At 46.8% G+C, this 10986-nt stretch overlaps 2 protein-coding genes and 1 long non-coding RNA gene across 3 annotated transcripts; 1 reads left to right on the top strand and 2 right to left on the bottom strand.

Moving 5' to 3' along the window:
* The first annotated feature begins 56 nt into the window (after positions 1–56).
* Positions 57–1736, top strand: LOC136759704 (uncharacterized). Its single transcript, XR_010820101.1, has 2 exons — positions 57–197; positions 1008–1736. It is a non-coding gene; the product is annotated as an uncharacterized LOC136759704 (long non-coding RNA).
* Positions 1737–1911: 175 nt separating this feature from the next.
* LOC136759703 (ankyrin repeat and SOCS box protein 12) lies at positions 1912–6302 on the bottom strand. Its single transcript, XM_066714694.1, has 3 exons — positions 6285–6302; positions 4235–5012; positions 1912–2814 (listed from the first exon to the last, which is right to left on the bottom strand). Exons 2-3 carry the CDS (start codon positions 5001–5003, stop codon positions 2681–2683), a joined length of 903 nt encoding a protein of 300 aa, XP_066570791.1. The 5' UTR covers positions 5004–5012; positions 6285–6302; the 3' UTR covers positions 1912–2680.
* A 1823-nt stretch (positions 6303–8125) lies between these two features.
* Positions 8126–10594, bottom strand: LOC136759705 (ankyrin repeat and SOCS box protein 12-like). The gene is made up of 3 exons (XM_066714695.1): positions 10219–10594; positions 8727–9568; positions 8126–8525 (listed from the first exon to the last, which is right to left on the bottom strand). The coding sequence occupies exons 2-3, from the start codon at positions 9535–9537 to the stop codon at positions 8392–8394; spliced, it is 945 nt and encodes a 314-aa protein (XP_066570792.1). The 5' UTR covers positions 9538–9568; positions 10219–10594; the 3' UTR covers positions 8126–8391.
* Positions 10595–10986: the final 392 nt, after the last annotated feature.

The following is a 10986-nucleotide window of genomic DNA, read 5'->3' on the forward strand; positions in this document are numbered from 1 at the left end:
GGGCCGCGGCGGGAGGGCCGCGGGGCTGGGCCTATGGGAGGAGGGAGCGGTGGGCGCTGTCCAATCCCGTCGCGGGAGGGCGGGACCAGGGCGCCCTTCGGTTGGGAAAGAAAGGCGCGTCCGGGCAGCGCGGAGGGCCGGTGTGGACGTCCGGCACAAAGCGGGCACAAAGCGGGCACTGCGCGGGGGACGGAGCGGTGAGGTGGCCGGCTGTGTGGAGCTCATTGTTTCGGTCACAGCGCCGACCCTTGCGTGCCATTGCTGTTTGTGGCGGCTGTTTTGATTCACGGAAGGTCTAGAAGAGAGGTGTTTTTGGAGTAAAACTAACAAATAACAGTCACTCTATTTGTGTAAATACTTATTTGTCAATTATATGTACTTCTAAAATGGGGGGAAATAGGTTTCACTGTGCCTGTTACATTGGGTTGTCTAAGTGCAGTATTTAACGCTCACCCTCCAGGCTTTTAAACCAATTTTGTAAAAGGAGCAAAAGGGGCAGTAACTCGCTATTAAGTCATGTACCTAATAAAGTGGCCACTCCTGTAGCACTAGTAATGGCCGCAGTTGTAGTAGCAGTGGTGTAAGCACTTTGCATAACACGTTAATGTGATTTGGGGTTTAGGCTGAGTTTGTCTTAAAATTAGCTCAGGGCATTATACCTATTAGCTACAGTTTCGATTAATATCCATATAATCTCATTATGCATTAGTTAAAAACATCCTGATTTCAGAAATTCTGTAAAGGCAGCTGTTTTTTCTTTCTGTTTAAGATGTTTTGCACATACAGTGTGCGGGACGTGTAGACCTCCAGGTCCCCTGGTTTATTCATTCTTCAGTCCTGTATTTATTAATCCTCCTTTCGCTAGCACAGAATGTGAGCCATATTGACGATGATTCACAATCCCTGCTGATCCATTAAAAGAGCCTAAATGATGCACACTCAGCAAAGGAGGGGCTGTTGATCTTCAGATGTCTCATACTGGTCCATTCTCTGCCTTTGCCCAGCAGTGGTGGGACCAGATACCAAAGAGCAGCAGGATTGTCCACCTGACCCCCTCGAGAGCCTCCTGGTAAACGACCTTTCCAACCTGCGCCTTCTGGACTGCCAACATCCACAGTCCCAGCCCAGTGAGCGGTCGCCTCCATGCACGGCCTGGCGTCTGCTTTTGTACGTTGCGCCATATTGCCCTGTCACTTACAGGTGTCCTCTTTCAATTTAAAATTGCACTCAGCATTTCTGATTGACCACTTCAATATGGACAGTTAGCACAAGGTAATGTTTTATCCACCCTTGGGCAACGACATCACTCTTAAATGAAAACATTAATATATGAATAAAGTTATACAGATAATAACCTAGAATTCCCAGACAAAATCAGTTGATTCGGTTATGAAACATCTTACCCAGCGTCTCTGCATGGCACTACAGTTTAAATAAGTGAACAGAGACCTGTATGAGCCTTGTCTTACACATGTAACTGAATCCTTTGAGTTCATCTGGCCATGGCTTGTTTTAAACTCTACAAAATCCAAAAAGAAAACCTGGAAATAACATACAAAGAAGTCAGATCTGCAATGCAAAGTAGGACCGTGCTTGTTTATGTTCAACACACAAGAAGCAAAATGGTCTTCGTGTGTCATGTTTTGGAGCGCCTCTGCAGACAGGGTTTGTGATACTCCTTTGGTAGTGCGACACCTAGTGGCTCTTAAATAAAGTACACATTTACATTCAGACAATCGGCAACAGTACTGTACTTTATTACACTGGGGTTCTGGCTAAACTGAAATGAAACAGTGAACAAAAACACGGTTAAACAACTGAACATAGTCACTACCTTACAAAGACTCACAACCTCCACTATCCCGTCACAAATGGCAACAATGTTTGGAATACACGTCAACACAAATGGGATTATGTATGATCATCTTTTATTCATGAAAACATTTTAAAAAGTTGGTTGTTTTGCACAGAACTTTGTTTTTCCACCAATTAACCATGTCAAACTGCTGACAAACTCAAAACACAGTGCATGCAAACCAATAGGCCTACATCAGAAACACAGTTATGTATGTTAAAGAAAAAGACTGAAGCCTGTGATAAAATATGTATTTAAGGCTTTTAAAAATGTGTAGTACATCAAGTAATCAAGTAAGTACATACGTTGTGAACCTTTCTACGGTTACTCAAAAAATATTACATCCATATCATACATTAAAAAGAAAGGTTAAATAAAAATCCATGTTTTCAGTACAGCATCATAAAACATCTCCAGATTCCTATATAAAACACTATTGTCCCTAATCCGTACCGAGCCATTTCCACAAGAGATTTTCCTTCAGTCGACCGCGGCTCAGAGCATTCCTGAACTGGTACACACATACTGAGCACCACAGTAAATATCCACACAATTATGCAAATCTGCTCGCAGTGGCTGTAGAGAAATGGAACGGCGCTGCAATAGAGCACAACCAAATACAAACATCTTTTACTAAATAAAAATAAGAAAAAAGTTTCTCTCCTCTGCAGAAAAATCTATAAAAAAAGGCATCACTTAATTTTTTAAGATATTAGATGCTTACACATTAAGTGCTATGTAAAACTGATTATTATGTATGTATACGTATTTTAAGACAACGTATCGTGCTGTTCCCAGGGCTCAGTGCTGCCCGAGTCTCGACTCTCAGGTTCGGTGTTTTAAGAAGCTCTTGAGCGTCGCCGGGATGTCCAGGCGGTCGATGCAATACATTCCACCCACCTTTTTCAAGCAAGTCCGAATAGCCAGTCTGCACTGAGACATGAGGGTTTTCGGACAACCTAGACAGGAGACACATTATTACCAAATTTTAATCATTGTCATCTCTCTACTAAATCCTACATTTTTTTTTTTCCGTTCTGGGGAAATAAAAGACCAAAGAGCTACAACATTAACTTACATTACATAATCAAACAATGTTAGACCAGTTATTGAAATGAATATATACACCGATCAGTCATAACATTATGACCACCTGCCTAATATTGTGTAGGTCCCCCTTTTGCCTCCAAAACAGCCCTGACCCGTCGAGGCATGGACTCCACTAGACCCCTGAAGGTGTGCTGTGGTATCTGGCACCAAGACGTTAACAGCAGATCCTGTAAGTCCTGTAAGTTGCGAGGTGGGGCCTCCATGGATCAGACTTGTTTGTCCAGCACATCCCACAGATGCTCGATTGGATTGAGATCTGGGGAATTTGGAGGCCAAGTCAACACCTTGAACTCGTGATTCATCAGACCAGGCCACCTTCCTCCATTGCTCTGTGGTCCAGTTCTGATGCTCACGTGCCCATTGTAGGCGCTTTCGGCAGTGGACAGGGGTCAGCATGGGCACCCTGACTGGTCTGAGGCTACGCAGCCCCATACGCAACAAACTGCGATGCACTGTGTGTTCTGACACCTTTCTATCAGAACCAGCATGAACTTTTTCAGCAATTTGAGCTACAGTAGCTCGTCTGTTGGATCGGACCACACAGGCCAGCCTTCGCTCCCTCGTGCATCAGTGAGCCTTGGCCGCCCATGACCCTGTCGCCGGTTCACTGCTTTTCCTTCCTTGGACACTTTTGATAGGTACTGACCACTGCAGACCGGGAACACCCCACAAGAGCTGCAGTTTTGGAGATGCTCTGACCCAGTCGTCTAGCCATCACAATGTGGTCCTTGTCAAAGACGCTCAGATCCTTACACTTGCCCGTTTTCCTGCTTCTAACACATCAGCTTTGAGGACAAAATGTTCACTTGCTGCCTAATATATCCCACCCACTGACAGGTACCATGATAACGAGATTATCAGTGTTATTCACTTCACCTGCCAGTGCTCATACTGTTATGGCTGATCGGTGTATAGTGTTGGCTCTCGGAGTATTTATGGTTGATTTCCCAGATTTCACCAATTTATTACCCAAAACAGTTTAGTTTAGTGTTTAGAAGACTTATGAGAGGGTGGATTGATGTATGTATTAATTTAATCAGTCTAGGCTTACATGTCCAATAATGATATATTGTAACAGCTGTAAGTCCCTTGGACCTGGGTGTCTGCTGTGAAAAAGAACATACGATTTTACAGACAAATGAAAGGAGGCTCTTCAGTTTGTGTTTCTGATAATGAAGCAAAATAAACCCCTCGTTTGAATCTCATACACTCAATAAACCCATGATCCACACATCCACACCTCCTCACCCACAGCCAGCCTGCGCTCACCTCTCTCCTTCAGCAGCAGCTCCACCGCCTCGTTCTGCTTGGTGGTCTTCTCGATGATGAGTGTGGGCAGGTAGACGTTCGCCCCGAAGTCGATGAGCAGCTGGACGTACTCGACCCCACAGCCGTGGCGGAGGCACATCTCCAGCACCGTCTTGGGCTGCTTGATCCGGCTGAACAGCTTCTCGTCGGTGCAGTTGTAGTTCGGATCGGCCCCGTAGAGGAGGAGGATTTTGAAACAGTCCAGGTGTCCATAGACGGCGGAGAGATACAGAGGCCCGCTGGACACGGCCGAGTTCGAGGCCCAGATGAGGACCTTGGAGCGGGCGTTGACCTCGGCCCCGTGCCGCAGCAGCTCCCTCAGGATGTCCACGTCACCCTCCCGGGCCGCGGTGAGCACCGGGGAGCAGTTGTTGTAGATGCTGCCATTGGGGTTCGCTCCTGCCTTGAGGAGGGCGAGGACGCAGTCCAGGTATTTGCCGCTGACGGCGGTGAAGAGGGGTGTCTGGGCCTTGACGTCCAGGCTGTCCACCTCCGCCCCGCGGGCCAGCAGCACCTCTAGGCACCGGAGGTGGCCCCGCGACGCCGCCATGCGCAGGGGGGTGCCCGGGACTCCCCAGCCGCTCCTGCTGTCGATGAACCGCCGGTATCTGTCCTGGGAGAGCAGCTCTGCGAGGAGCCCGTCGTCATCGTTGGACACCGCCTGGTGCAGCTCTCGTCTCTCGCCGTCGTCCTCCTCCTCCTCCTTCCCTCCGTCTTTAGTCTGGAGCATGAAAGAGAGCTTGGAAAAACAACTAGAAATAGGCCTTTGTGTGAAAGTGTGATCTTTTGTTATTGTTGTTATTATTAGTTAATAAGGACAACTCCTCATGCGCAGATCTACCTTAAACCCTCAATCTACTCTGTCCAATTTGTGACCTATTCTCACGGTCATCGTTACGCTGCATATAGAGATACTGTTCATCAATTTCCTAGGACAAGAGAATGACGTGTGTTTGGGGGGTTGCCCTGGGGAAACTCACAGCCATCATGTGTCATCGCATACATGTGTGCACTGAAGAAATAGCTGAACATGTCAATGAACACCTGCGCTGATCTCTACTGACTCTGGGATAGTTCTCCTCAGGGCCCATACGTTACTGTGGCCTAGGTCACTGGGCAGCAGTGACACTGCTCTTGGGTTTGAACTGACTGGTACAATGCAGGCCCTGGAAGGCACTGTCCTGCACGGGCACCAGTTTCTGTGGTAGCACACAGCCGCCACCGCCGTGAGTGCAACAGGACTGCGAGAGGAAAATGTATGCAGGTCTTCTGCAACTTGACTAGAACCAAAGATAATACCAACCAAGCGCTGTACTGAACTATCTTAGTGCCAGTGTCAGAGTTACCTCACAGATACAAACTGACTTCATATAATCCTCTAATACCCAGTCCCAAGTCTAGAAAGCCACAGTGGCAGGTCTGCATGGGGGTATGACCCAGTTCACGATAAAGCAGTTTGTTGGCAGATTAAAAACCAAAAGTTGTCAAAGCTATGGAGCAGCTCACTGCACACAACGCCCAGGCAGTAAAGCCTGTGAAGCTGCTGCTGTGTGGGTGTGAGCCGGACCGCCAGGGCCACCAGGACCGCCAGGACCGCCAGGGCCGCCAGGACCACCAGGACCGCCAGGACCGCCAGGGCCACCAGGGCCACCAGGACCGCCGGCGCGACGCGCTTTGTGCAGCAGCGTGAGGGCTCACTTCCTGAAGCGTGTAGCCGACACTTCATTCTGGTACGAGCAAATATTCATATCAAATTTAAAAATAATAAGCTACCACGGCCTGCAATTTGACAAGCTTCGTGTGCTGCTTCACCCATCGTGTTTAAAACGCAGCTGCACAGCGGTGTCTATGCATGTTCAACCCCAGCAGCGGGTGGCTCGTCTGTGGGCATAATGACTGACTCAAGCGCAACACCAGCCGGCCGGGCGAGCTGTGCTTTGCTCGCACTGTGTAATATATTGTAAAGACCTCTGGGCTCCACTGGGCTGCTGCACACACGCAGGACACTCACCTGAGCCGAGCGGCGGAGGACCTGAACACAGAATAACACAGAAACACTTCCGCCCGCCCGCCCCCTTCCTGCCGGCCACGCCCCCACCGGCCCTGAGGACACCCGGATTGGCTAGCATGCGTCGGACAGTCATTATTGATGCTACCAGCGTCCAATGAGAAGACACGATTGCACACATTAATAGCCAATTAAATACGGTCTCGGGGTCGAGGTGTATTCTGGGATGCCTGTGACGACATTCCCCTCTGTTGCTGTGCAGGAATGTGTGCAGAGCAGCTCTTAAAACTGTTGGTAATGAATGCCTTGGACAAATACATTCACAGACATTTGTGTTGTTTTGCAATGATTCGGTTTCAAACAAATAATGACATTCCCAAACCTTTTAGAAGTTGCTCTTGTGTGTTTTCTGAACAGATTGGATTAGAAATAACTTAAAAAAAACTATAGGCTATTGTAACTATGTACTGAACTAGAAACCAGAGCCAGTATTGCACAATACTGTTGCATACCCCTAGGAGTTGAAATGGACTTAAAATATATATTCAGTAAATGACTGCAGGGTCATTTAAAGGGTGCAAGCAGTTAAAACAGCTAGTTTTCAGTCAAATTAACTCAGCTGTGTGTTATATATATTATATGGGTATACACCGATCAGCCATAACATTATGACCACTGACAGGTGAAGTGAATAACACTGATAATCTCGTTATCATGGCACGTGTCAGTGGGTGGGATATATTAGGCAGCAAGTAAACATTTTGTCCTCAAAATTGATGTGTTAGAAGCAGGAAAAATGGGCAGCGTAAGGATCTGAGAGACTTTGACAAGGGCCAAATTGTGATGGCTAGACGACTGGGTCACAGCATCTCCAAAACTGCAGCTCTTGTGGGGTGTTCCCGGTCTGCAGTGGTCAGTACCTATCAAAAGTGCTCCAAGGAAGGAAAAGCGGTGAACCAGCGACAGGGTCATGGGCGGCCAAGGCTCATTGATGCACGTGGGGAGCGAAGGCTGGCCCGTGTGGTCTGATCCAACAGATGAGCTACTGTAGCTCAAATTGCTGAAAAAGTGAATGCTGGTTCTGATAGAAAGGTGTCAGAACACACAGTGCATCGCAGTTTGTTGCGTATGGGGCTGCGTAGTCGCAGACCAGTCAGGGTGCCCATGCTGACCCCTGTCCACTGCCGAAAGCGCCTACAATGGGCACGTGAGCATCAGAACTGGACCACGGAGCAATGGAAGAAGGTGGCCTGGTCTGATGAATCACGAGTTCAAGGTGTCGACTTGGCCTCCAAATTCCCCAGATCTCAATCCAATCGAGCATCTGTGGGATGTGTTGGACAAACAAGTCCGATCCATGGAGGCCCCACCTCTCAACTTACAGGACTGAAAGGATCTGCTGCGAACGTCTTGGTGCCAGATACCACAGCACACCTTCAGGGGTCTAGTGGAGTCCATGCCACGACGGGTCAGGGCTGTTTTGGAGGCAAAAGGGGGACCTACACAATATTAGGCAGGTGGTCATAATGTTATGGCTGATCGGTGTATATTCCTTTATTGCTCAATATACCTGTAAGTTATTTTATGTGTTAATGTTGTCTTACATACATTTAATCTTTGAAGAAAAGATTAATTGAAGAAGTTAATTAATCTTGTTGATTACATTTTATATTGTTGATGTAGGCTACAGCTAGAAATGAAGAAAACAAAAGGGAAGGACTGTGAAAATCATTATCTGCATACTGAACGCATGCTAAAAGAAACCTTATCCAACCAGGTAGAAAGATTAATCATTTTCAGTGATATTTAGACGCAACACACAATAGAAACCAAACGAGAATCTCTGGGTTTGTTGTAGCATGTTTATGATTTTTTTAAATATAAATACACACACAACCTTCTGATATACATAAATATACACACAAGTATACTGAAACAGCCCCACAGCCTACAGTCATGTCATAAAGCAGCCAGAAGACATTTTGTGTCTGGGTGACAATTCTTAAAACACATCTCCGCACCTGTCATGTGTTTTGGGAATGAAATAAATATCTCAAAGACAAAATAAATAAAATGATGTATTTAGCATCTTCACTGACTTTCCCTCCCGTCAAGTCGTGTGTTTCAAATAGTTCCTCAGGATGGGCGGGATGTCCAGGCGGTCGATGGAATGCGTGTTGTTGGCCGTTTGGAGGAAACTTCGAATTGCAAGGCGTGACTGAGACATCAGCGTTTTGGGACAAACTGAGAACAAAGACAAGGCAGTTACTTATAGGGTCGCATGAGAGACCGACAGTAATGGTGTTGTTTAAGTTAATTAGTTTCCAATGTCTGCCAATCTTTAATCTTTATTATTATTAATAATTACTAATAATTTTCTTTGGGGTATTTTATCTTAATTGTATTTTATGTTCAATACTATGTGTGTCTCCTCAACCTGCTCACCTCTTTCTTTGATTATCAGCTCCACCGCCTCATTCTGCTTGGTGGTCTTCTCGATGATGATTGTGGGCAGGTAGACATTCGCTCCAAAGTCGATGAGCAGCTGGATGTACTCGACCCCACAGCCGTGCCGGAGGCACATCTCCAGCACCGTCTTGGGCTGCTTGATCCGGGCCAGGAGCTTCTCTTCTGTGCAGTTGTAGTTCGGATCTGCTCCGTGCAGGAGAAGCAACTTAAAGCAGTCCAGGTGTCCATAGACGGCGGAGAGATAAAGAGGTCCCCCGCAGGCCGTGGCATTGGCAGCCCACTCGGGGACCTTGGAGCGGGCGTTGACCTCGGCCCCGTGCCGCAGCAGCTCCCTCAGGATGTCCACATCGCCCTCCCGGGCCGCAGTGAGCACCGGGGAGCAGTTGTTGTAGATGCTGCCGTTGGGGTTCGCTCCGGCCTTGAGGAGGGCGAGGACGCAGTCCAGGTGCTTCCCGCTGACGGCGGTGAAGAGGGGCGTCTGGGCCTTGACGTCCAGGCTGTCCACCTCCGCCCCGCGGGCCAGCAGCACCTCTAGGCACCGGAGGTGGCCCCGTGACGCCGCCATGCGCAGGGGGGTGCCCGGGACTCCCCAGCCGCTCCTGCTGTCGATGAACCGCCGGTATCTGTCCTGGGAGAGCAGCTCTGCGAGGAGCCCGTCGTCATCGTTGGACACCGCCTGGTGCAGCTCTTGTCTCTCGCCGTCGTCCTCCTCCTCTCTGGGCTGCAGCATGGAAAACATCTTGGAAATGTCCACTAAACTCATCATGACTGGCGTTCTGAGTACCATTCTTCATATCAAACTGTTTTTACGCTCATATCTGAAAAGGCAGGGGCAGAGATAAACCTTTGTGATGTTGTTGTATTTTCTGTAACTGAGAAGAGATATTCCTGCCAAGAGAGTCATGGGGACCTTGATAGTTGGGACAACCCCCCCACCCCCAGCTTCATGGGATTCTTAAAAACATGTCTTGATAAGATTCTTGGATCATTAACATACTGGCAATCAAACAAGTGACACAGAAGCAATGGCCTAACCTCTTTTTCTAATCTTTCTTTACTACTTTCTTATACTTTGTGTCTAACACATTAGGGTAGTTCTAAATAAACATAGAATTCACATTTCAATATATCCTAGTAAGCTGTCGAGTATAAAGTATAGCTGATTATATATTTTAGCAAGTTCTCGATCATTTTAACATTCATGCATCTAAGATACATACACACACACAATATATTGATCAAAATCAAGATTAAACAACAACCTGTGAACCACTCTTACTTACAGAATGACTCAGATTGTCATTCTCTCTCTCTCTCTCTCTCTCTCTCTATATATATATATATATATATATATATATATTCACATGTGTGATACCACCACTAAAGGTGCATTGAGATATCATATCCTGACAAAGCAGAGAAGAACAATGCTGACACATTTAATTAAGACACAATAGTAGCCACTAACCTGCTTCAAAGGCAGCTGCCCCAGTCTCGGATGACGTCACAGAAGAAACCGTGATGATAGCAGCAACAATGTCTTATCCATCATCCATGTTTTTCGTAGGCAGCTCAATCATAAACAAAATGTTAAAAAGTTGCTTTTGGACGGGGCATTACTAGGCACACTGAGGCACGGGGTTCCTCTGACTGACATACCTCAGGAACACAGAATAGCCTGGTCACAGAGGGGGGCTAATTTTAGCCTACAAATGGATCTCCCTAAACTTCCATTCTTGGAGAGCTGGAAGTGGGAGAGTAAATATAGATAGGTGATAGGCATGCACTACTGCCCAGCTTAGACGTGGTGGAAGCAGGGAAAAGGATTCACATTTATGTCCAAAGTCCAAAATCTTATTTTTTTATGTTGAACATACATTCCTTGTAACCTTGTATGAATTATTATTATGTTTGGTGTATATTGTGTGAATTGCAAATTAATCACTATTCTTACCTACTGGTTAATGCAGAAACCAGAAAAATAAAATAATAAAACACTAAAATGTGACGCTTTCTTGAACATCTGTGCGAATTGTAGATTTCTGTATTTGTGATGTACATTTCCACAACCACCCTTTAACCTTGGGAGCTGAATTAGTCGTTGGAATTGCGAAGACAGTGTAAGGGGCTCTCGGGATTAATACGCAGTGCTGCTCGACACTTTCTGCCGGGCCGTTGTGCCATGAAAACCGTCAGCTGTCACACTGCCACAGTAACGGATTACAGTCAGCTGTCT

The sequence above is a fragment of the Amia ocellicauda genome, chromosome 10, assembly GCF_036373705.1.
Source record: "Amia ocellicauda isolate fAmiCal2 chromosome 10, fAmiCal2.hap1, whole genome shotgun sequence".
Taxonomy (NCBI): Eukaryota; Metazoa; Chordata; class Actinopteri; order Amiiformes; family Amiidae; genus Amia; species Amia ocellicauda.

Coding starts and splice junctions, on each gene's coding strand:
- LOC136759705 (XM_066714695.1), bottom strand. CDS start 9,537: ATGGTACTCAGAACGCCAGTCATGATGAGTTTAGTGGACATTTCCAAG. Junction 8,526..8,726: donor GCTGATAATCAAAGAAAGAG/GTGAGCAGGTTG, acceptor CTTTGTTCTCAG/TTTGTCCCAAAACGCTGATG.
- LOC136759703 (XM_066714694.1), bottom strand. CDS start 5,003: ATGCTCCAGACTAAAGACGGAGGGAAGGAGGAGGAGGAGGACGACGGC. Junction 2,815..4,234: donor GCTGCTGCTGAAGGAGAGAG/GTGAGCGCAGGC, acceptor TCTCCTGTCTAG/GTTGTCCGAAAACCCTCATG.